Raw genomic sequence first — 24,770 nt, 5'->3', positions numbered from 1 at the left:
AATAATAATAATAATAAGATGATGATGATGATGATGATGATGATGATGATGATGAACACAGTGGGATTTTAAGTGTAGGACATGGTGGAATTTAATAAATGTGATGAAGTGGTGACTCAAAGCAGCTTACAATAAAGCTAATACAATATTATTTAAAATACACAAACATTAACATAGAATTAAATATTAACAGTATCAAAGATAAACAAACAGTTTAAACCCTTAAAAACCCATTAAAAACCTATTCATTGTGCCAGTTGATTAAACTTAATGTATGTTATTTTTGAGGAACAGGGTGCCTTTATATTCTAGGCGTAGTCCTTCAATGCCTTTGGTGTTTATTGATGGCATAGTTGGATTCTCGCAAGATGCCTTGCATTTCTCTTTTTTAAAGGGACCGACCAAAGTCTCACTCGTACGACAAGAAACACAGCAGGTGGGAAACTTACCTCGTCGGACTGGAGCTCCCAGAATCCACCAACCAGCTTCTGGGAGGTACACTCCCAAAAAGTATAAAAAGAGGTCAGGGGATCCTGTGGGACCTTTGAGATTGAGAAAAAGACATTTCCAGCATGAGCTTTGGTGGACCTTGTCAGTTGCATCCATGATGCCACGAAGGCTTGAGCTACACATTTCTTTTTCTCAGTCGGTCTCAAAGGTGCGACAAGAGTTCCTGAAATCATTTTATGCATGAAACCAGCTTATCAACGACCTAGAAACCAATGTCTTCTTAAAATGTGCTTATGTGCCTTCAAGTCTCCTATCGACTTAGGATGACCCCATGAATTTCATTGGGTTTTCTTAGGCAAGATTATTTTTAATATAGTCTACATCACCTTACGTTCCTTGTCGGTCTCCCATCTAAGTACTGCCCAGGTTTTGGGTAATTTTAAATATTTCTTTCATCTTGATTTTCTCTAGATAACCAACAAAGTCAACTAACCTTGGCTGAATAGAAATCAGCTGGATATATTACTGGAGTCCCAATGGTTTTTTTGCTTGGTCTATCTACACTGTTTGTGGTGTCCAATTATGTGATCTGGTTTAAACTGTTATGCTTTGTATCTATCTTGTAATCATGATGTGTTTTTCCTGTTATGTAATTGTATTTTGACTTTTCTGACAATCTTTCTCTTTCTATATATATATGCATATACACACATGTACATCTGTGTGTGGGGTATCTACATTTCACCTGCCAACACACATTTTGGTGCCTTGAATGTTAGCCTCAAATGTTAGACCTATTTCTGGGTCTATTTGATTTTCTGACTCCAAAAATGGCACCTGTTTCCTCTTCTCAGCTCTGGTTTTTGAGATACAGAGCATGTGCCATCTACCAGTTGCCGTCTGCTTGTCCATAGGAAACTATGATCACTATATACAAGAAGCTAGAGCTGATGCAGTCTATTCAATGCAATTTTCTGAATCACTGGCCCAAATAAACCCAGGAACAGACCAAAAAACAAAAACACCATATATATATATTACTGGGCTGTTCTTGAGCCATATATACCGTTTATATGGATTGAAAATTCAGGTTCTGTTTCAATGTCGTATGGAATTTCTGCAGGGTTCATTGGTCAATAGCCAGTAGGCTTTGTGCAATCTACTATCTCTCCTCTTCAACATGCAATTTAATGTACGCATGTATTTATGTATGATTTCTGTACACATGATAGTACCAATTGGTGTCAGTTGTGTGGCACGTTGAATCTTTCAATGTCGGGGGAGGTTTCCATGGTGTCGGGACTAGATTAACGTTTACCTGCTCAGCCGCTCCATGGTAGTGGACTTTTGGATTGTTGCTGAAACCTGGGCGATACTTGTACATCGCTGGTGTGGGCGGGCTGATCAGTTTGGGGGAAAGGCCACTCTCTAAAAAAAAAAGAGAGAGAAATCAAACGTATTACTCCTGTCTTGATGGTCACAAAGGACAAAAAATTGGTCCCCCCTTTTTTCTGGACAAGCATATGTTCAGAAAATATACCAGAAAGTAGAAACCATAGGTTATGGTAGAAGTTACTTCATAGGACTAACTGTCAGTGCCAGTTTGGAAGATCTTCCAGGATAAGGAAATACTCTCAGGCTTTGGACTGGTCCTGCCCAAGTGCTGAAGGGTTGTAACTCCTTGCCATTTGACTTTTGCCATAACACTGGCCAACACACGTTTTAGTGCCCCAGGAACAGGACTAAATGGGAGAATGATGGACCTTGGAGTCTCTTCCAATTTTATGATTTTAGGTTTCTATGTCTCTAAGAGCCTACTATTCTGGGTCAACACATCTCTTCTGACTCGCAACAGCACTTCTTCATCCTTGAGGTCTTTCCCATCATCTACTACCTGATGAATGGAAGGTAGAGCACCCTACTATGTTTCTCTCTCTCTGGTGAAATCGTTTCTGTATCACAGCCCAGCTCACTAAAGATCCCAAGATTTCAAGATTGGTTTCAAACGTAAAACATCAATAAAACATCGTACCTTCACTGCTGCCCAGCTCGCTGTATTTGCTAGAATCTCCTTTGGGTGGGAGAGGAGGTTGGATATCCATGGCTTTCTCTTCCAGCCCTTCCAGGCTAACTTTAGACTGAAAATAACCATGAAACATGTTAATTAAAATTCAAGCAGCACTTGGGATTAGATGACCTCCAAGATTAATTTCAAGTGTTGATTAGCTTCATGGACCTAACAATATACCATTTTATTTCTTCCACTGCTAGAAGCTGGCTCTACTATGAGAAGGACAAGGTGAAGCTTTTGGGTCACATGAGGTCCCTCCATGTTCAGGCGTTTTTGACTCAAATGCCCTCTAGTAGGTGTGATGCAAATTTCACCACATTTTTTTCCCTTGACAAAATTTCTGTTAGATCGGACTCCTCGGCCAGATTAAATGCCAGGAGCTACAAAACAACAAAAGGGCCAAAATCTGACATTGGCCCACCCATCTGCTAGAAAATTGACCTGCTCACCTTACTCCGGTTGAGATTAGCTTGGATGCCATTGTCGCTGATCTTCACTGTGATCTGCCGCTCTGCTATATCTGGTCTCAGGAAAGGCGGCTTAACCGTAACAGGCTGCTTCTTTTTTGGCTCCACAATGTACCTGAGGGCAGGTAAGGGTCAAATACAAGAATATCTTCAAAAGCAGAGTCTCCCAACTATCTCGGAGAAGAAACAAAAACTGTTACAATGCATGAAGAGATAACAGTTATCCAAGGGTTGAAATTAGGTAGAGCACCAGGACCAGATGGCTTCACTGTAGTTTATTTAAAAAGCCTTAGCAGATGAAAATCACTACCACTTCACAAAGCTTTCAACAAGATTTTTTTAAAAGGAGATACCAGAGATGAAGCAAGAAGCTAACATTACACGGATCCCAAAAGAAGATCAAAATTCCTTACAAGTTCAGAATTATAGACCTATTTTGCTGATAAATATATTTATTTATTTATTATTCAAACTTATATGCCGCCACTCCCCTAGGGCTCGGGGCAGCTTACAAGAACAGGCTAAAATCTAACAATTTAAAACATCTTAAAACATCCTTAAAACATCTTAAAAACACTTAAATACAGACTGTAAAATATTTGAACAAAACCATTACCCCAATGTAATGAAATACCATTAAATTGTTGTTGTTGTTGTTATTATTATTATTATTATTATATTAATCTTTATTTATACCCCGCCTTTCTCCCCGTGTGGACTCAAGACGGCTAACAATCCACACTAGACAAATTTTAAAATATTTAAATTAAAATACATCTTGCCATACACACACTTCTCCTGTTCTTTTGGCTTTCGAGATCATTGCAAGCATATTGAAAATATCACAGTTCCAATTAACTCCCTTTTCTGTTCTTTGCCAAACAGAGAATTTTCTGTTTCATAATCATAAAAGTTGTCAGGGAGACTGAAACCCAAAGCCTCCATCAATAATCATGCTTAGGGGGGCAAAGATTAGCTGGAGGGACTTCGATTTTGTTCAGGTGACGGTGGGTGTTCTGTGTAAAGGCAGATGATTGTGCAAACTAGGATGATGAAATAATTATTAAAAACACTGCAATCAATATAAGCCTGCCTTGAGGTTGAACGCGGTTTGATAAGCAATGAAACCAATTAAAAGGGGCTGGAGATAAAAGGAACAAATATACCAGATAACTACTGATCTCATCCCTCAGAGTGTTTTGAACATTTAGGGTCCAGACATAATTCTGAACTGCAATTCACTGGGTTTAGGAGGGAAAGCTTCCAATATCCTCCTTGTAGACATAACAAATGAGAAAATAAGAAAGACTGCACACCCATAGCCCATGTAGGGTGCATCCATACTGTAGAATTAATTCAGTTTGACACTACTTTAACTGTCATGGCTCTTTGCTATGGAACAATGGAACCAGCTCCCAGGATTCTATAATATTGAGCCATGGTAGTTCAAGTGGTATGAAAAGGCATTCATTCTACAGTGTAGAACTTCTTAAACTTTTTCCACTTGTGACTCTTTCTGCCCCAGAAATTGTGATGTGACCCCAGGTATATAGATATATAAGTATATAAAATTGGTATAAAATCAAGCATTTATTGATAATAAATCAGCACTTGCAAGGCTTTCCAAACAGGCTGATTTCCTTTTTTATGAAGTACGGTTGAAGCATTTTCTGCAGAGTCCGCTGTAAAAACTGCATATTGTTGCTAACAGATTCATGTAATAACTAAAATAGCCACTAGATGGCATTCAGAAACCTGTTGCCATTTTTGTGACCCCAAGATTGAGCTAAGAGGACTTCATTTGGGGTTAGGATCCACAGTTTAAGAAGCAGTGGTGTAGATGACTTGTTTCCATCACAATAACTCCTAGCCAATCCAAAAGAAGCCAATGTCAAGTTATCATTTGCTGCCCTCACTTCCAACTCAAATGAAATGTATACTTAACTATCAGCACAATCCCATGCATGTTATCTCAGATGCCTTACTGAGACTTACACTAGACCAGCGACTAACTGTGGGCCCTTCAACACAGCCATATGACCCAGAATACCAAGGCAGAATAACACACAATATTTGCTTTGAATTGGGTTATCTGTGCCCACACTGCCATATATCCCAGTTCAAAGCAGATAATGTGGATTTTATTCAGCTGTGTGGAAGGGGCTTGTGTCTGCTTGCATTAATCCTTTGATATCTTTGCACCTCCCATTTGCATTTATTATTACTCTTGACTCAATCTTCCCCTGATGTCAACATTTCTTTTCTGCTGAGACTCTGTGAAGTGTCAGATACAGTAATAACAACACTGCGATAATCACTTCCCGTTCAAGAAACCTCAGCCAATTAACTGGATACGTTTTAATTGGCTTCCTCGGTGTTTCTGTAAATTGTCAACAAGACCTGAAAATATTGGAACGATTCTGGATATAAATCTTCAAAAGTATGCCTCCCATGTTAGTGATAGTGTGTGTGTTACAAGCAATACGTGAATATATATTACTCATTAATTTGGCTAATTATTCCCTTTGAACGCGGTTGTATTTTTATGTATGCGTTGTTATCTGATTCCAGCCTGCTATGGTCCACAGATGAATTTAATAACACTTATTCTGATTCTAGATGACACAAACCACTGTATTCATTACTATGTGAGCTAAAAAGAAAGAACGGGTGGGATGGCCTTTTTTGACATGCAGAATTGCTAGTTTTTCTATGGTTGCTATTAGTGTTACGGGTTTCTCTTCCCTTGCTTACCTGGGCGCCAAAGGGCTGCAGAGAACGTGTTCTACATTGCCGCAGCATCCTCGCGTGAAAGGATTTACTCCTCCACGGAACTTCCCAGTCACCTGCAAATAACATATACACATTGTTAATATGGCTTTTACAAATCTATTATTTAAATATAATATTGTATATTTAAAATATTACATTGTATGCTATCTAAATGCCAGTAGAATTGTAATGTATGATCATCATCATCACATAATAATAATAATAATAATAATAATAATAATAATAATAATAATACCTGTTCATTGGTTGTGCGTCCTCTGGCTACTAAAACAATATGGAAACCTGTGAGACCAATGACGGGGATGAAGAATAACCCAGCCACACACATGACTGCCATGCTGTGTTGTCAACATTAAGGAAATCCAAGCATTTTATGGATAACGATACAGACACTTAAAATATAATCTTCCCCATGTTATTTTTGTGATTATTTTTCAAAGATGCTCCATTCTATGTCATTGTTGGCCTTCTAAGAAGTAATATTCCCAGAGGCACACAGCCTCTGAATACACTGAAAGAAGGATACGTGATGGCAGTATGCACAGCTCCCAGCTTTTCGGCATGGTGCAAAATGAAGATGAGCCCAAAGGTAAACACCCCAACCATGTGAGCGCTCAGGGACACCAAGAAAAGGAAAAAATACCGGTAGTTTCTCCGTCCTATGCAGTTATTCACCCATGGGCAATGATGGTCGAAATCCTGGCAAAGAGAGGAAAAGATAAAGCATAATATCCAACTATGCAGAGAGAAATGAACAGTGGTTTGAAGATGCTACACAATTTCTATCATCCAGGATGTCGGCAGAAACTCTAAACAAGAACAGAACCACCCATTTTGAGAATCTCAGCTTTTTACATCTTAGTATATAGCGAATGTGGCTGTATGCTTTGAGATCTCTCTCTGCATGTGTGTCAGAGAGATGTAGTGCTTAGCTATTTTTCCCTAGAAGCCTAGAAGAGATGGGGTTAGTTAGAGTAGCTAGGACCCAGCAATTTTACTATTAAGAAATGTAGTTATTATTTTTGTAAATAAACCTTTTGTAATCTTCAAGACTGAGCTTCCTAAGCTCTAAATTCTTTACAGCCACATGACACTTCACGCTCTGCTTGCTGTGAGCTGAATGCTCAACCATAAGTATTCTGCTTTTGTATTTTTGGACGATCTGCTGTATTTTTTTGGGTAGTTTTCCCTCTTAACACAAGAAAATCCCTTACAGTGTCCCCATACATTTCATTATCACAATTTACTGTATATACTCGAGTATCAGCCTAGTTTTTTAGCCCTTTTTTAAGAATGAAAAAAAAACCTCCCCGGCTTATACTCGGGTGAGGGTCCTGGTGGGCTTATATTCAGGTCGGCTTATACTCAAGTACAGTAGAGTTTCACTTATCCAACATAAACGGGAAGGCAGAACTTTGGATAAGCAAATATGTTGGATAATAAGGAGAGATTAAGGAGAAGCCTATTAAACATCAAATTAGATTATGATTTTACAAATTAAGTACCAAAACATCATGCTATACAACAAATTTGACAGAAAAAGTAGTTCAATATACAGTAATGCTACATAGTAATTAGTATTTACGAATTTAGCACCAAAATATCATGATGTATTGAAAACATTGACTACAAAAATGCGTTGGATAATCCAGAACGTTGGATAAGCGAATGTTGGATAAGTGAGACTCTACTGTATATGGTATATTTATTATTTTTCTCTAGTATTGGTATTGTTACATTTATTATTTTACTCTACTAATTATTATTATTACATTTATTTTACTCTATTGTTGTTACTTTTACATTTATTTTACTCTATTTTTATTATTATTAATACATTTATTATTTTACTCTATTATTTTATTGCATTTATTATTATTATTACATTTATTATTTCACTCTATTATTATTAAAAGGATACATAAGCACATTTACATTGAAGAAGACGAAAATAATGATTTAATCAGAGTTGAACAGTCACATCTTAAATTACAGTTTGATGTAAAGATTCAAAAACATTTAAACTACTGATGCCTCAATTAATGTAATTTTATTGGAATCTCGGCTTATACTGGAGTCAATGTTTTCCCAGTTTTTTTGTGGTAAAATTAGGTGCCTTGGCTTATATTCTATTATTATACTATAATAATAATAATAATAATAATAATAATAATAATAATAATAATAATTATTATTATTATTATTATTTTATTTTTATACCCCGCCCCATCTCCCCGAAGGGACTCGGAGTGGCTTACAAGGGGCTAAGCCCGGACTTGTACCGTATATAAGGTATATGTGCGTCTGTATTTCTTAGAAGGGGTTGGCTTAACCTCTGGTTTGCTAGTAAAACTGAATTACTGTGTCATGAAATGATGCATGGTCAAAAAATATGTCACCAATGTGTTGTATGAGATGTATGACCATGTGGGTGATGGAAGCTGAAATCCAACAAGACCTGAAACTTTGCAACCCCTGATTTAGTAGAGAGATGTGGCAGAAAACAGAGTTTTGACCACTCTTATTTTTTGGATGATAGCTCCTAGAATTCCTGAGCCAACACAGCTTCTGACCATGCCAACTGGAGACATTCATTTCCAAATCTGAAAAGAGTTGTTCTCTTATTGTTTTCTTCCATTTGGACAGATCTACCTTCTCCCCATCCTGTGAATCCAATCCTACTGTTTTAAGTGTTTACCAAATACTTGGTCATATTCTTTTCCCTACTGAAAGCTTTAGTGATTTTCTTGCTGCCGCTGTTTTTGAAGAGGAACACGTAATTGGCCCTTCAAAAGCAAGTATGTTCTGGACCGTCTTGCTCATATCAAGTGTAGTGCGCAATTCTGCTCTCCGCTTCTACTGTTGTCTTTGTGTCCCGTCTAAATTGCTACATTCAGAAATGGTAAACAGACTTTGCTCTATTCATGCTCTGTTTGTTCCTTATGTACAGTGTCCCCAGTAGACTCTTTTGCAAAAGGAAAGGGCCCTTGAACCAGTCCCTAATGCATCATACGGAGAAATAGATAATAATAATAATAAGGCACTCAAAGGGCAAAAGGGGCAAAGTGTTCCCAGAAAAAACGTCGCTAGATACAATGCGAAATCCATATAAATGAAACATCCATTGTAGGCAATTTAATGAAAAGGAAGCGGGAGGAATTCTTCTTGTACCTGAATGCAGATTGAAGCCATCCAGTATTGAGTCTAGCACAACTGAACTTCAATAGAAGGGAAATCAATCCATATTTTCCAAGTTCAAAGAACCACATCAATTCCATGCAACCACTGGTCAACCAAGATCTTGGCTTCATGTCAGGTCTACGAGCTTCAACTTCTTTCCTTTCTTTTCATATTGGCTGTAGCATGGTTTATTATTTATTTATTTATTTGTTTGTTTGTTACATTTATATGCCGCCCTTCTCACCCCGAAGGGGAGCAGCTTACAAATTAAATTTACATACAATATTATATTATTAGCATAGTACAATACTGGTAATAAATTACTATATTGTAATATTAGTAATATTACATGTAAAATATAATATACTAGCTGTGCCCGGCCACGCATTGCTGTGGCGAAGTATGGTGGTATGGGAAATAAAGTATTGAGGAATTGGTGGTAGTTAAGGTAAAGGGTAAAACTTTTCCCCTGACATTAAGTCCATTATAAATGGGTTATATAGCTGCGTGGAAGAGCCTTGAGTCTACACTGCCATATAATCCAGTTAAAATAAGACAATCTGTATTTTATAGGCAGTGTGGAAGAGGCCTGAGGCCTAACTCTGCCTGTCCCCTGGGCTGAGTGGGTTGCTAGGAGACCAAGTGGGCGGAGCTTAGCGTTCTAACTGGCAGCAATTGGAATAAAAACAATTATTCCTCTCCCTCTAATTAGGACTTTGTTTTTCTTTTCTTTTTGTTGTATGAACGTAGAGGCATGGATGAGGGGTTGTGCTGCCAAGTTTAGTGTTTCTGGGATGTGTAGTTTTGTTGTTTTGTCCTAGGCCGAAATTTCATTACCCTTTTATATATATAGATAATTAATATTATTAAAATATAATATATAATTAATATTATTATATTGTATTATTAGTATTATATCGTATTACAATATAATATTATGAATATTATATGTATATACAATATGGTTCAAGGGCGTATTTCTAGGTGTAGATTTCATGTATAGATGTTTTATACCAATACTGATATATTGGTATTGCTTTTGTTTTTGTATTACAGTTGTTGATCTGTGTTGTTTTGGTTGCTATTATTACTATGTATATTGTATTTTTGTTGTAAGCCGCCCCGAGTCCCTTTTGGGAGAGAGGGCGGGATACAAATAAAGTTGATTATTGATTATTATTCCTCCACACATCTCTAAGTAATGGTGAAATGTCAAAGCGACAAGTCAATGAAATGACTGAATTATAGTTTTCCCCTTAATGAATGCATACAGTCTCTGGGGTGACCAAATCTCCTGGCAGCCGAGGGATGCATAGATACAAAGGACTTTCACCCACACACAAGAAGGAGGGAGAGGAGAAATCAATAGGTTGCTTGCTTTCAGGACACAATTTATTGATTCAAGAGATGTTAATGGCCCTTCTGATTCTCTTCAGTAAGCATTCAAAGCTTAATAATGGAGCAATGCTGTCTATTAGAGCCAATCATAATAGGGATTGATAGCATTATGCTGGGGATATGTTGTGTTCAAATGGCTGGGGGAACAAAATACTTTGAATTTCCCTGCTTATAGTTTTATAATTGGCCAAGAAAAGAGCCTGTATGGGCAAAAGTTCATTGTATGGATCTGCCTAGGTTGTGTATCCCTTATCTGAAATGTACCAAACCTTGGATTTGGGAGGTCCATGTTTTGATATGGATGGACACATTATTGCCTTGAACTATGTTGTGATACAGCTGGAATAGGGAACTGATGGTTCTTCGCATGTTGGTGGACTTCTGGTGTGGAGAGCCATCAGGTTCCCATCTTTGTAAATATATAACTTAGCAATTTTAACTGAACTATATATTTGGAGGTATCCATTTGGATAGAGCTGTGGAGGCCATCTGGTCCAGGGATGTTGGTGGACTCCATTTTTGAAACACAATCATGAGGTTGGGCAACAACCAGCCAATGGGAACTGAAGTCGCAAACAACCAGAGTCAAAATCTCCCCATCTCTGAACCAGATGTCTTTCCTATCCATTTGGATACCTCCAAATCTATAGTTCCATGAAACAGCTTTAGTGCAAAGCTTTCCAAAAATTTCTTGTTGGTGACACACTTTTATACATGCATCATTTCGCAACACAGTAATTCAGCTTTGCTAGCAAACCGATAGTTAAATTAGCCCCTTATAAGAGACATGCATAAATTGTAATAACGAAATATATGCGGACAACATATCTCATGAAAACCTTTCATTTATATTTTTTAAATATAAATTTATCGCTTATTTCACATAGAATCAGAGGTATCCTATGTTCGCACAACACACCTACACACTGCACATAGTCACACGAGCTAACTGTGTATTTCCGATGCGTATTACTTTTGTTTTTGTTTTACTTGCATATAAATATGTCATCTTATGAAAAAAAAAGAAAAGAAGTTGGCTATGAAAGATTGGATAAACATTTTACCTGGTCATAAACTAGAGGTGCTGCAGTCCTCTGCACTCACATACAATATGCCTTTGCTTCTTTGAGCTAATAGTTTAAGCACCCTGCGGGCATCATTAAGGCATCCAATTTATCAGCAACAATGTCAGGTTTCTATAAAACAAGACCTCTAAAGTACCATGTGTCAAAATTGCTATACTAGCATGGCCAGATTCTTTATGAAGAGAAGAATAAATTGTGTAGCGTGCATACACTGTAAAGAGATTGTACATCTTTTCACACATTCAGTCAACACCTAAAAGGGGAGTAAAGAATAACTGATAATAGCTGTCCATGCTCTGGTCCTTTGTCTCTTCCTCCTACAGCCTGGCAAAGTTACTTTTTCTGAAATACAACTATACAAGTTGTCGCCCAAAACAGGGACTTTTTTAAACTCTGAGTCACCCTAAAGTGGGCATTATTGTGGTTCAGCCAGAGAATGAAAATGAGGGGATTATTCTCTCAAAGGTTGTGAGGACTGATGGGCTTTCCAGTGATGGAAATGGGAGGATTTTAGATCATGATTCTGCTTGAGACTCCGTGACAAACAACAGAGTGAGAAATCCTTGCAGCAACAGAGCAGATGTCAAAGGCATGACTTCATGGCTTTATGGTCCTTAAATTAAAGGAATGTTTATTTAAGGGTCAGAGCAGGTAACGCTGCATTACCGTGTACATCTTGGTCTTGTTTCACGTTCAAGTCTATCTTTAAGTTCTTTAGGAAAGTGTTGTGCTCATGTTCATGGATTCATGTTTTGGAAGAAGTTCCTGTGTTCCTGGTTATGGATTTATGCTTATGCTTGGACTCCTGTTTTTCCATGTACCTTTTCACTTTTGAAACGGAACTCTGATGTATGGTCTTGTAATAGCCCCTTTTCTTGTTGCTTTGTGGGGCATTGCTTTTTGTATTGCCTTTTGCCTATTTACTTTTTTTATATTGACTTTTCTTCAATAAACTGTTTAGTTAGTAATACTGGACTCTTGTGTGATGCAAAGGTGAATCCAGGCCAGAGTACAACAGGCATATAGCAGAGCTTTCCAACAATTTCATGTTGGGGACATACTTTCTAGACATACATCATTTTGCGACACAGTAATTCAGTTTTACTAGCAAACAAGAGGTTAAACCAACCCCCTTAGAAGAGATATGGACACATACATAAATGGTAATAATGAAAGGTAATAATGGCAATGGTAATAATGATAACGGAAATAAAAGGTACTGGTAATAATGAAATATAGCAGAACTTTCCAACCATTTCATGTTGGTGACATACTTTCTAGACATACATCATTTTGTAACATAGTAATTCAGTTTTACTAGCAAACAAGAGGTTAAACCAACCCCCTTAGAAGAGATATGGACACATACATACATGGTAATAATGGCAATGGTAATAATGATAATGGTAATAATGATAATGGAAATAAAAGGTACTGGTAATAATGAAAAATAGCAGAGCTTTCCAACCATTTCATGTTGGTGACATACTTTCTAGACATGCATCATTTTGCAACATAGTAATTCAGTTTTACTAGCAAACCAGAGGTTAAAGCAACCCCCTTAGAAGAGATATAGACACATACATAAATGATAATAATAAAAGGTATTGGGACAAAAACACATCTCATGAAAACCTTTCATTTACATTTTTCAAAATACAGAATGTATTGCTTATTTCACATAGTCTTCTGATGTTTGCGTGACACACCTACATACTGCGGCCAACATACTAATGTGCCACGACACACTATTTGGAAAGCTCTGCTATATAAGCACAAGTTGTACATTCAGATTCAGTAAGTCTCGAAAACCTGGTGACAGAATGATGGAAGGTATTTTTTTCCTACCTCAACACAATTGTCACAGACACTGCAGTGGGAGCAGCGTGGAGGCCGGTAGAAATGGCAGGTGGCACACCATTTCATCCGTACTTGGATTCCTTTAATCTCCACATTCTTGTAGAGTGGTGCTCGGAAATCATCATCTTTATCCTCGTCTTCATCTGCTGCTCACGGGTCCACCACAAAAGAGTGGAGGACGAGGAGGAGGAAGACGAAGGAGGAGGAGAGGAAAAAGAAGAGGATGAGGATGAAGAAAAAGAAGAAGAAGGAGGAGGAGGAGGAGGAGGAGGAAGAAGAAGAGGAGGACAAGGAGGAGAAGGAAGAAGACACAAGCAAAGAAAGTAAGTAAAAGAGGCACAAAATTATTTGAATAAAGCAAAACAATAAGTAATTCCAAATAGCGCAGACTAAGGCTGTATCCATAGTGCAGAATTATACCAAGTTTGACACCACATTAACTGCCACTACTCCATGCTATGAAATTCTGGGATTTGTAATTTAGTGAGATACTTACTAATATCTCAGAGAGCTATTAGTATTAGAGAGCTCTATACTGTAAGAGAGCTCTGGTCCCACAACATAACTACAAATCCCAGGATTCCATAGCATATACACACATGCATTTCATTCCTCCCATCTACCAGTCTCCTGCCCCCATTCAAATTTACCTCGTGGGAAAACCCCAGGATCCATGAATGTTGCCATGCTGAAGTTTGCAAGCACAAACAGGAACACAATCCCATTGTACAGGGGAATGGCTGGGGAGACCGCTCTTGTCAACCAGGGACACCTGCGCAGAGACACAAGAGAGAAAGCAGATTATTTAGAGGACCCAACCCATTATAGCTTTCAAGAAGAAGAGAAAGGTCATCTGGTCAACTGCTCAAACCAAGGCTCAATGAGCATGAAAACGAAAAACCGCAAATAAAGACATTGCTAATTTTTTTTACCTCTCCAGGAATTTCTAGGTCTGCCAGCATGACTCTATGGTCAACATCTGCTTGAAGTAGCCCATAGAATCACATTGGAAGATCTAGAGATTCCCAAAGAGGTGTTCTCTCTAGTAGAAATCTCTAGGTCCTCCAACATCACTAGAAGAAGTTGACCATGGGGTTATACGAGAGGATTTAGAGATTCCTAGAGAGAACACTTTTAATCAAATCCATGGGTAATCAAACCCGCAAAAGTCAAAACCACAAATGTGGAGGGATTACTATAGTGACTTCCACTTTGAAAAGCTGGAATCTCCAAACTATCTAGAATGATGAACATTGTTTCCCAGCTATGTAGGAAGAGAGCACCAGCCATATCCTCAATGAGAGCTCTACATGAACCTTACCACTCTCGAGTGGAAAGACTGGTTGTGAACTGGCTCACAACAAGAGCTGATATGGTCTATCCAATATAATTTTATGAATCAATGCCCCAAATAAACCCAGGAACAGGGCCAGGAAGTCCAATTCTAGCAAATAATGCCAACATTGTAGAATGCAGGAAGGTTGACACCACTTGGACTTTGTAATCCGACAATTCCCAGGAGTTCATGGCACTGAGCTGTGGCAGTTCAAGTGGGATCAAACTGCAATTCTACCTACAGTGTAGACGCACCTGATCAAAAGAGTAAGCCAGGGGTCATTTGTGACCCGAGTAGTTGCCGAGGAGGAAATTAACAGGAAGCGTTTAATTGGGAAGTTACCACCACATTCCCTGACGGGAGGAAACAAATCAGTTCATTTAGCGGAGCTGCACATTTTGAATGAGTTCACCAAAGTTTAAATGCAGGACACGCTGAATCATTGTGGGCATCAGCCAGAGTTTCTGGTCTCCACCCTTTCCCTGTTCCTTGTATAATTTGTTTTCTGGAAATTGCCAGAAAACAAATTAGCCAGGAGGCTGGAGAAAATCTTGAATCTGGAAACGCTTTGAGAGAAGCCGTTCCACATGACATTTTACCATGAGAGGGAAAATGAGAAGATACAGACTTTCTTTTAACCTGAGAGGGGACCTCTCTAAGGTCCTATCTATACTGCCATTATAATGCAGATTGAACTGCATGATATGATCAGTGTACAGAAGCCACTGGATGTCGCGATATGGTGTATGTTTGAAATGTGTGTCACCGACATGAAATGTGTGGATATCTCTGCTATGGAATCCTCCTAGAGGACCTAGAGATTCCTAGAGATGTTTTAGGATTTGTACTTTTCCCACTTTTGCAAAGGGCCCCGCACCCCTAATCTCCTTGAAAGTAGAGTGCCAACTGGACATCCTCAGTAAACACAATCTGTGTTCTATCTCTGAACTATAATCCAGACTCTGGAGGGGGTGGGAAACATGTGGCCTTCCAAAGGTTGATGGGTTGCATTGTCCATCAGCAATAGTCAATGGTTCCACTCCAAGGATTTGAGGTCTGTTGGAGGAGCTCTCCTTCAAATCCTCCCAGTGAGAACAAAACACTGGGCGAGAGAATGGAGAGAGCATTCTTTTCCCTGGTACTTAGATTATGAAACACCCTTGGCTTCATCTTGGCACCAAGATAAGATGGATCTTTTTTTTTCAAGGATTTCTGTTCTAACACATTTTTATCGAAGGAATGCTTTTATCTAGTTTCCATGTTGTTAGGTAGCATAATATGTTTTTAGACTGCAAATGACAGCTTCACAATTGAAATTGTCTAAATTGATTTTGTTGCACACTGCTCTGAGAAACCTTGAATAATCTGGGGCATGATATAAATATTTCGTCAATGAAAATAATAAACATGGTGAGGAAAGGTAGGAGTTGCAGTACTGCAATATTTTCAGAAGGGCCACGTATTTGTGAAGTACAATTGGGCCTCCGTGTTGGCAGGCTCCACTTTTGCGGATTTGACGCAAAAGTGGAACAGACGCATACATCTGTTTCTACTAAAGTCTCTAAGCATACAGTTCCTGAGATTCCTAAACATACAGTTCTACTGTAGTCTAAAGCATACTGTTTCTAAAATGGAGTCTGAGTTCTGAACAAGCCCAGATCTGATCACATGGTGTGCAGTCCCACCCACAACAAAGAGTTAAGGAAAACTGCATAAATACACACATATACAATACAGTAAGCAATCTGAATTATATATGATACATCTATATATATAAAAGAGTGGTGGCATCAGGGCAGCGGACAAAACAACAAAACTACAGGCCCCCCAACCTCGAAATTTGACAACACAACCCATCATTCACGGCTCTAGGTTGATACAACAAAAAGAAAAGAAAAATAAAGTCCTAATTACAGGGAGAGGAATAATAGTTTTTATCCAATTGCTGCCAGTTAGAAGGCTAAGCTCTGCCCACTTGGTCTCCTAGCAACCTACTCAGCCCAGGGGACAGGCACAGTTAGGCCTCACTTAGGCCTCTTCCACAGATTATCAGATTTTAACTGGATTATATGGCAGTGTAGACTCAAGGCCCTTCCACACAGCTATATAACCCATTTAGAATCTTATATTATCTGCTTTGAACTGGATTATCTTGACTCCACACTGCCATATAATCCACTTCAGTGTGCATACTAAACATAAAGACTGCCATACAAGAGACATTCAATACCACCACTACCTCAACAATTTCTCACCAACACATATCAGAAAATGCCACAGCAACGCGTGGCTGGGCACAGCTAGTAACAAATAACTGGTGGAGGCTTGAGAAGGTTGTTATTTCCAACATATATGGCAGTGTAGGTCCAGCCTGAGAGTCAGATTCAAGGACCATTTAGGCTAAGATTTGTCCAGGGACTATGAGCCCTAATGGTGACAATGCCAGCCCTTCCCAACTTGGTTTTGGTCTGCCCTGATGTCCTAGCCAGCTTGGGCAGCTATCAGGGATGATGACAGTGACATCTCAAAACATCTGGCAGACACAGAATGAAATTGTTCCTCTTTGAGCGACACTCTTGACTAAATGCAGTGCCATGTTCTGCTTATTTTTGTCTGTGGCTTCAGCACCCTTCAGCGCAGCTTTTATCTTACTTTCTCTCCCAACTGCCTTTCCTCTAGGAAATGTCACAAGTGACTGCCTGTTAGCAATCTGATTTCACCCACTCAGTTGGCAGAGCCTTGTTCTAGATAATGCACGGACGGCTTCCTTAAGCAACTTGCAACTGATGCAAAACAAAGGAGAAGGGGGTATGCAGATGGTCTTCTTTGGGGGGGGGGCATCTCCTGCCCTTTCCTCAAAGAGATTGGGGGATTTCTGCCAGCTGGGGATGATGCGAATTGTGGCACAACACATTTGAAAGGCACTCAGAGAAAAAAAAGGCTGTTCATTACTAACACATAGCACTGGAATTTGAACTGATTTCACCTTCTACCAGATCAAGGCTGATCCAACACTTTGTGTCGCTCGAAGCAATGTACAAAATGACACCCTCACCTAAGACTATGGGTATAGTAAAGCCAACCAAGTCACGATGGTGTATGGGAAAGAAAAATCTTGTAATTGTGCTCCCCTATGTGGGAACAAAGTACAATAAAAACACTTTTTAAAAATTGCATGCCACCTTACCGTAGGAGTGGCCTGATCTTTTAATTGGAGCTGTGAGGTTTTAACCTATGACTTTTGAGACGCAGAACATAGACTCCGTCCCTCAGCTATGCTGTCCTTCTATCCCTCTCTCACCCAGAAAAAAGCACATTTCTGGCTCTGGTCCTTTCTTATTAATATGTTTGTGATTGTACAAGAATATCAAAGCAGTCAAATAAGAAATCGAAAACATTTACTTCACAAATATCTACCCAGAAAGCTGTTTGTTATTGTTCTTGACACACTGGCATTCACTACTCTGCGGTCTTCAGAAGTATGTCTGATGGGATGAAAGGCCCATCAACTTTCAGAGTTTGTTGACATGCTCAATAAATGCGAAGGAGAAGGTCTCTAGTCATTTGTCACCAGTTTCTGAGCCTTTCAAAGCATGGATTTCATAAGCGTGTTTTTCCATCAGTGTCAATATGTCATGTCCGATTGTTCTAGGAGATGATACTAAATTCTGACAATTTTTCCCAATCACTAGCAACCAAGGTAGCAAAATGACCACAGTTTGATATGAGACATTTCATTTGATATTTAAAAAGCATGTACTGTATTTGAAGGCATTTGTGCCACATATGTATAAAGAACTGTCACAATCTCTCCAATGTTAGGACAAGCTTCTCCCAGCCCCATATTTGATGGAATATAGTCTGGAATATAGTGGCATTGATGCACTCTTCTTAGAGTTTTTTCGCATTGATGCTGACTCAAAATATCGCAATGGAGTTGACCACATTTGAAACCAAATGGATTTCAGAATTTCTGTCTCAGCATCTGTCCCCCAGATCACCTTCAGTCTGTATAGTCTAGTATATGTTCTATATAATGATGATGTTGATGATTTATTATCCGCCTCTCCTTGTGGCTCAAAGTGGAATACAACAGGGTGAAAATGGAACAGTAAAACACAACACTATTAAAATACATATAACACAAGATGGGATGTCAGAGTGAAAGTAGACAATAACAAAGGATCCTGGTATCTTGCCTCTTTGATCCAGCTCCATTTGTTTTTATTTACCATGAATTAGTGTTTAGTCCTCAGGGTTCTGCCATCAAATGTGCATTTGAAATTGGTCCATAACCACCAAAGAGGGCTTTAATTCAAAACCGCTTTTGGTTGCTCACTCTTTACAGTGTCTGATTTCATCAGATACATAGGATTGTAGATACATCAGGAACCGAGAGATAGATGAAGGAGATGGGGTGAAGAGGTAAAGCCAAGATCATTAAGCTTTTACAGGATTTGATCATGTCTTCATGCTGACACTGTAGGCGCATCTACATAGCTTGCAAAATGTGCGAGCTCCTACGCTTTTACCTGAGGCATCCAAATGACGCCGCAGGTAAAAGCAAATTCATTCGGCACAAAGCAGGAAAACCCCGGTGGTGCAATGAGTTAAACTCTTGTGCCAGCAGGGCTGCTGACCGATAGGTCAGTGGTTCGAATCCAGGAAGAGCGGGTCAAGCTCCTTCTGTCAGCTCCAGCAACATGCGGGGACATGAGAGAAGCCTCCCACAAGGATGGTAAAACATCAAAACATCCAGGCAACATCCCCTGGGCAATGTCCTTGCAGACGGCCAATTCTCTCACACCAGAAGCGACTTGCAGTTTCTCAAGTCGCTCCTGACACACACACAAAAGTGAACTGATGGCTCCATTGAGTCCTAGTCTCCAGGGCAGCAGAAAATATGTTTATTCCCTCTTCCTTATGGCATCCTTTCAGATTTTTAAACATGGATCTCATGTCTCCTCTCATCCTTCTCATCTGAGGCTAAACAGACCTAGGTCTTTAAGAGGGATTCATGGTTTCCAGACCTTTGATAATTTTAGTTGCCCCGCTCTGGACACCTTCCAGCTTAGAGTCAATATCCCTTTTGAATTGTGGTACCCCGAATTGGACACAGGGTTATTATTCCAGGTAAAGTGGTCTGACCAAAGCACAATAGGGGGGCACCATTATTTCCCTTGATCTAGACACTTATCTTCCTTTTGATGCAGCCCAAAATCCCATTGGCTTTCTTAGCTGCTGCTTCACACTGTTGGCTCATGTTCCACTTGTTGTCCACGAGGACTCCAAGATCTCTTTGTGGAGCTAGGCGTCACCCATCCTGTATCTTTGCACTTCACTTTTTCCTTGCCTAAGTGGACCATCCTACATTTCTCCTTCCTGAAATTCATTCTGTTACTTTTGGTCATTCAACTCTCTAATCTGTGGAGGTCATTTTGAATTCTGATCGTGTCTTCTGGAGAATACGTTATCCTTCCCAATCTGGTATCATCTGCAAACTTGATCATCCTGCCCTCAATGCCTTCATCCAAGACATTAATAAAGATGTTGAACAGCACTGGGATGTCTCCCTTGATGGACGGAAAAACCAACATAAACCCAGGAGCCTCTTGTAAATAGTGGTGGTTCTCCTGCTGGTCATTTAACATCATAGTTGAAGCTATTAAGATATTCCAACACTAGGTTGTGTTCCTTCCAAGGAAATACTGTCATTTCATCCTAGCTTCCTCGCAGATATGAGGTGTAAAATCTCCCCATCTCCATCCTTAGGTCCCAATTTGAAAAATGGGCTGATAATTAAAAATCTTGCGGGTGCACTGGGAGATAAGTCTAATTAAATGCAAAGCACCACACACTCTGGAGTGTTACTTGTATCCTTGCTTCCTTTTGAAGTTGCCGTTTTACACAAACACATTACCATATTTAGAGATGATTGCCCTAGAAAGTGAGGAGGGGGAAATGTTGTGAGTCATAAAATACAATCCGTCAAACAATAGGAAAGCGGTTTCATTCCTCTCCGTGGTGCGTGCATATGTATATGTATGCACATGCACATGTGCAAATTAGAAACAGCAGTTACGAGATGTGAATGCCTACCGTTCTCATGAAACAGTGGGGCTTTGGGACTCATTTAGCTTTCAAACACACAAAAACTATTGTTTGGTTGCTGACAATTCCAATTTGAGTCAAAAACTGGCTCAGTTTTGTGCTTCGAACAAACAGCTACTTTGGCGCCACCAACACTCTCCCAGCCCTACCTTTAGGAATAAATTCCACACTTCGCACCATTTTAATACCCCACAATATCGCACATCAGGACTTTATGGGAGATCCAGCTATCATAAAATGCCTGTGGTGGTGCCAGAAGAGACTCAGATATTCAAAATATTGTGAGCCGCTGCCTTTGTCCATCAGCAGAAGGAGAGAGTGGCGTTAAATTTTGGAAAATGGCATTTATAACCTTTTGGAAAAAACATCTTTTGGAGATCATAATTTTTAGAAAACCATGACCTTTCAGAGAAGAGCCAAAAACCCTTTAGAGTAGAATCTTCTCTTGTGGTATACAACCAGATATAATCATGCTAGGCAATGGCTTCAGTTGTTAGACTGAATAACCTGTTATCTGTGATCTGTTAGGAAAACAGAGATTTGTCAATGCATAAAAACAGCAGAGCTTTAGAAGTGTTTTTCAGTGCTATATATATATATATATATATATATATATATCCACACACACACACACACACACACACACACTCTCTCCCGTAAAACAACTTGTTTTATATCATGCACTCAAGAAACAAAAATGGATAAAAATAACATTTTTTGGTTTACTCACAACTGTCATGTGTTCAGCATACACAGGTATAAAACTTATCAATCCAGTTTCAGTTATGTTTGAGATCATTCTCTGTGCCATCCGGCCAGGATCTCTCTCTAATAACCATACAGCTAACAACAGGACACATAGTCAAAAGGAGAGAAGGGGGGGGGGGGGGGAGAGAGAGAGAGAGAGAGAGAGAGAGAGAGAGAGAGAGAGAGAGAGAGAGAGAGCATGTAGTCTGCAGCCCCTTTTATAACTTCTCAGAAACCATAGAGTAAAGGAAGCGGCATACCAGAACATACATACAAACAGTAAGCAACAAGATCAATAACAAACTAGAGAAGGCTTGATGAAGGTTGCTATTTCCAACATTAAGTTCCACTGTTCATTGGCACCAATCATTGGCAGAAAGAAACAATCAAGGCCAGCTAATCACTTGACAACAAAGAATTCTCCCAGGCAGGAAGCAGCTAGGCTTTGAAGCTGCAAGACCATTCAGTGCTAATCAAGCTAGCCAATGGCAACATTCATGCTTGCCTCAAACAGACAAGAGTTCTTTCTCCCACCCTGGACATCATTCCACAGATATATAAACCCCACTTGCCTAGTTTCCAACAGACCTCACAACCTCTGAGGATGCCTGCCATAAATGTGGGTGAAATGTCAGGAGAGAATGCTTCTGGAACATGGCCATACAGCCTGGAAAACACACAGCTACCCAGTGATCTCGGCCATGAAAGCCTTCGTCAACACACTGGCAGAAATCTTGCCAAATATGGTATCCATTACTTGTCTTTTTGTCTGCATGTCCACCTGCCTATCTACCTATCTATCTCAAACAGAACAAATGAGGTAATAAAATATAGCGAAAAACCATAATACCCCAAGGTTAAAAATCTATCTGACTTAACTCTGTTTAATTATTAAAATGAAATGTGGAGAGGAGAAATTGGCTGTGGTTTAATAAGATCTGATGGCCTTCGGAGGAGCATTCTATTGCGATCTGGACACTTTCCAAACATCAGTGATGTACACTCAATATACCGGGGAGAGTGAATTGATTGAAAACGTGAGAGATCACTGCCCTTGGTGGGGAGTTCTGATCAGAGCTGTGCCACCCACGCCGGCTGCTTACCTGGGAAAACAGTCCATGGAAAGCAACGGGCTTAGGTCTGAGTAAACATGTCTAGAATTGCGCTGTAAAACACATGCCCCAAAAATCCAACATTGGAATGGGTCACAGAGTCAATGCCTACAATATCATCCTATCCTTGTGATTTCTTTTCTTTTGCATATTGCAAACATAAGAATCTCACCCTCCAAAAGGAAGATAAAAAGACCCAGGTTTGCACATGCTAGTTTATACATTTAGGTGTACACTTAAAAATAATGTTTTTTACTTCAATCGATATGCAGCTTCTCCCTGACCGGGTGAAGGACCAAGGCCCCATCTAAATTGCTATATAATGCAGTTTGGAATTTGGTCCAAATGGTCAGTATAATACAGTTTAACAGCATTAAATCAAAGTTTCTTAAACACTGGGTCACAACCCCATAACTGGTCATGGAAAACTTGTGTAGCTTGCCACCTAGTGGCTGTTTTAGACATTTACATCAGCAAAAATGTGCAGCAAATGCTTCAATTATCTATACACATAATACAAGTGAAAATATGTATGTGTGTATGTGGCTGGGGTATACACTTACACAGACAAGCTCCTGTCTCAATAAACAGTTTTAACTACTCCACTACTCAGGAGACACCAATGGCCCTCCCTCCAATGACATTGTAGGTTATAGTAAAATAATAAAAATAAAAAAATATTATAGTGAGCGCCATGAACATGTACATGAGCCCTGCCAATGTCTTCCACAAACACCACACTGCCCACCACCCAAGTGAAGGCTGATTTATCAATATACAAAGCCCTGTACAAACTATGTCTTAGTTGGGGTTGTTGTATGTCTTTCGGGCTGTGTGGCCATGTTCCAGAAGTATTATCTCCTGACATTTCACCCACATCTATGGCAGGCATCCTCAGAGGTTGTCTTAGTTGTCCATATCTTTCCTCTTAAGGATTGTTGCCTAAGGGACCACAATAGTGAGACAATAAAGTTTTAAACCAAGGATGGACAAAAGGTTCCACTGTGGTTTCTCTTTGCTTCCCATTTTTCGAATCTCTGGCTTCTCCAAACCTCTGTGTTGTCGTTTTAATTGCATGGAAATTCATCCACATTTTTTTTTGTACGGATGTCCTCAAAGAGTGCCTATTTTTGCAAGCCATTTTCCGAAGGTATCGCATTTTTGAACATGGTTTCTACTAACATATGCATTTCTGAGGATGCCATGGTAGTGGACAACTCCGCCGGGAAACCCAAACTTCCATTGTTAACCAAATATATTGCTTTGGAAAGGCGTAATTAAGTACATTTGCATTGTAATGTAAACCGAACCATTTTCTTCTCCCATCGATACACCGAACACTAGACAGGGTGCAGTTATTCTTTGAAATATGACCACCCTAAGGACTTACAGTATAAAATTTAAGAGAGCAGCATAAAATTTAAGGTGGCTTGTCTCAAAGAGTGCAGGCAAAATTGTGACAGTTTTGCTTTCCATTATACATGATAGAAAATAGAGTTTGCTCCAAATAAATACATGTACAGTAGAGTTTCACTTATTCAACATAAACAGGCCGGCAGAACGTTGGATAAGCGTATATGTTGGATAATAAGGAGGGATTAAGGAAAAGCCTATTAAACATCAAATTAGGTTATGATTTTACAAATTAAGCACCAAAACATCATGTTATACAACAAATTTGACAGAATAAGTAGTTCAATACACAGTAATGCTATGTAGTAATTACAGTAGAGTCTCACTTATCCAACATAAACGGGCTGGCAGAATGTTGGATAAGCAAATATGTTGGATAATAAGGATGGATTAAGGAAAAGCCTATTAAACATCAAATTAGGTTATGATTTTATAAATGAAGCACCAAAACATCATGTTAGACAACAAATTTGGCAGAAAAAGTAGTTCTATACGCAGTAATGCTATGTAGTAATTACTGTATTTATGAATTTAGCACCAAAATATATTGAAAACATTGACTCCAAAAATGCGTTGGATAATCCAGAATGTTGGATAAGCGAGTGTTGGATAAGTGAGACTCTACTGTACTGTATTTACGAATTTAGCACCAAAATATCACTTTTTAAAAAGAATTTCATTAAATTTTTATACTACATTGAAAGGGTGAGAACAACCAAGGTATAGAAAAGTAAGAAAAAGAGAGAA

The 24,770-nt window shown here is 39.1% G+C and overlaps 1 protein-coding gene across 2 annotated transcripts in view; it reads right to left on the bottom strand.

Annotated features, from left to right (window-relative positions):
• zdhhc8 (zinc finger DHHC-type palmitoyltransferase 8) overlaps positions 1-24,770 on the bottom strand; it is an 85,072-nt gene that overhangs the window by 12,930 nt on the left and 47,372 nt on the right. Inside the window, exons 2-10 of one of the 2 annotated variants that reach the window (XM_008119061.3) lie at positions 13,955-14,076; positions 13,293-13,450; positions 6,308-6,480; positions 6,017-6,119; positions 5,743-5,834; positions 2,971-3,103; positions 2,483-2,588; positions 1,769-1,878; positions 450-542 (exon numbers count right to left, since the gene is read on the bottom strand). In XM_008119061.3, coding sequence (XP_008117268.1) covers positions 450-542; positions 1,769-1,878; positions 2,483-2,588; positions 2,971-3,103; positions 5,743-5,834; positions 6,017-6,119; positions 6,308-6,480; positions 13,293-13,450; positions 13,955-14,076 — 1,090 coding nt within the window. The remainder of the gene's footprint in view (positions 1-449; positions 543-1,768; positions 1,879-2,482; positions 2,589-2,970; positions 3,104-5,742; positions 5,835-6,016; positions 6,120-6,307; positions 6,481-13,292; positions 13,451-13,954; positions 14,077-24,770) is intronic. The other variant, XM_003226275.4, reaches the window with a different exon arrangement.

The sequence above is a fragment of the Anolis carolinensis genome, chromosome X (genome assembly GCF_035594765.1).
Source record: "Anolis carolinensis isolate JA03-04 chromosome X, rAnoCar3.1.pri, whole genome shotgun sequence".
NCBI lineage: Eukaryota > Metazoa > Chordata > Lepidosauria > Squamata > Dactyloidae > Anolis > Anolis carolinensis.
This window is presented reverse-complemented; position numbering and strand designations above follow the sequence as displayed.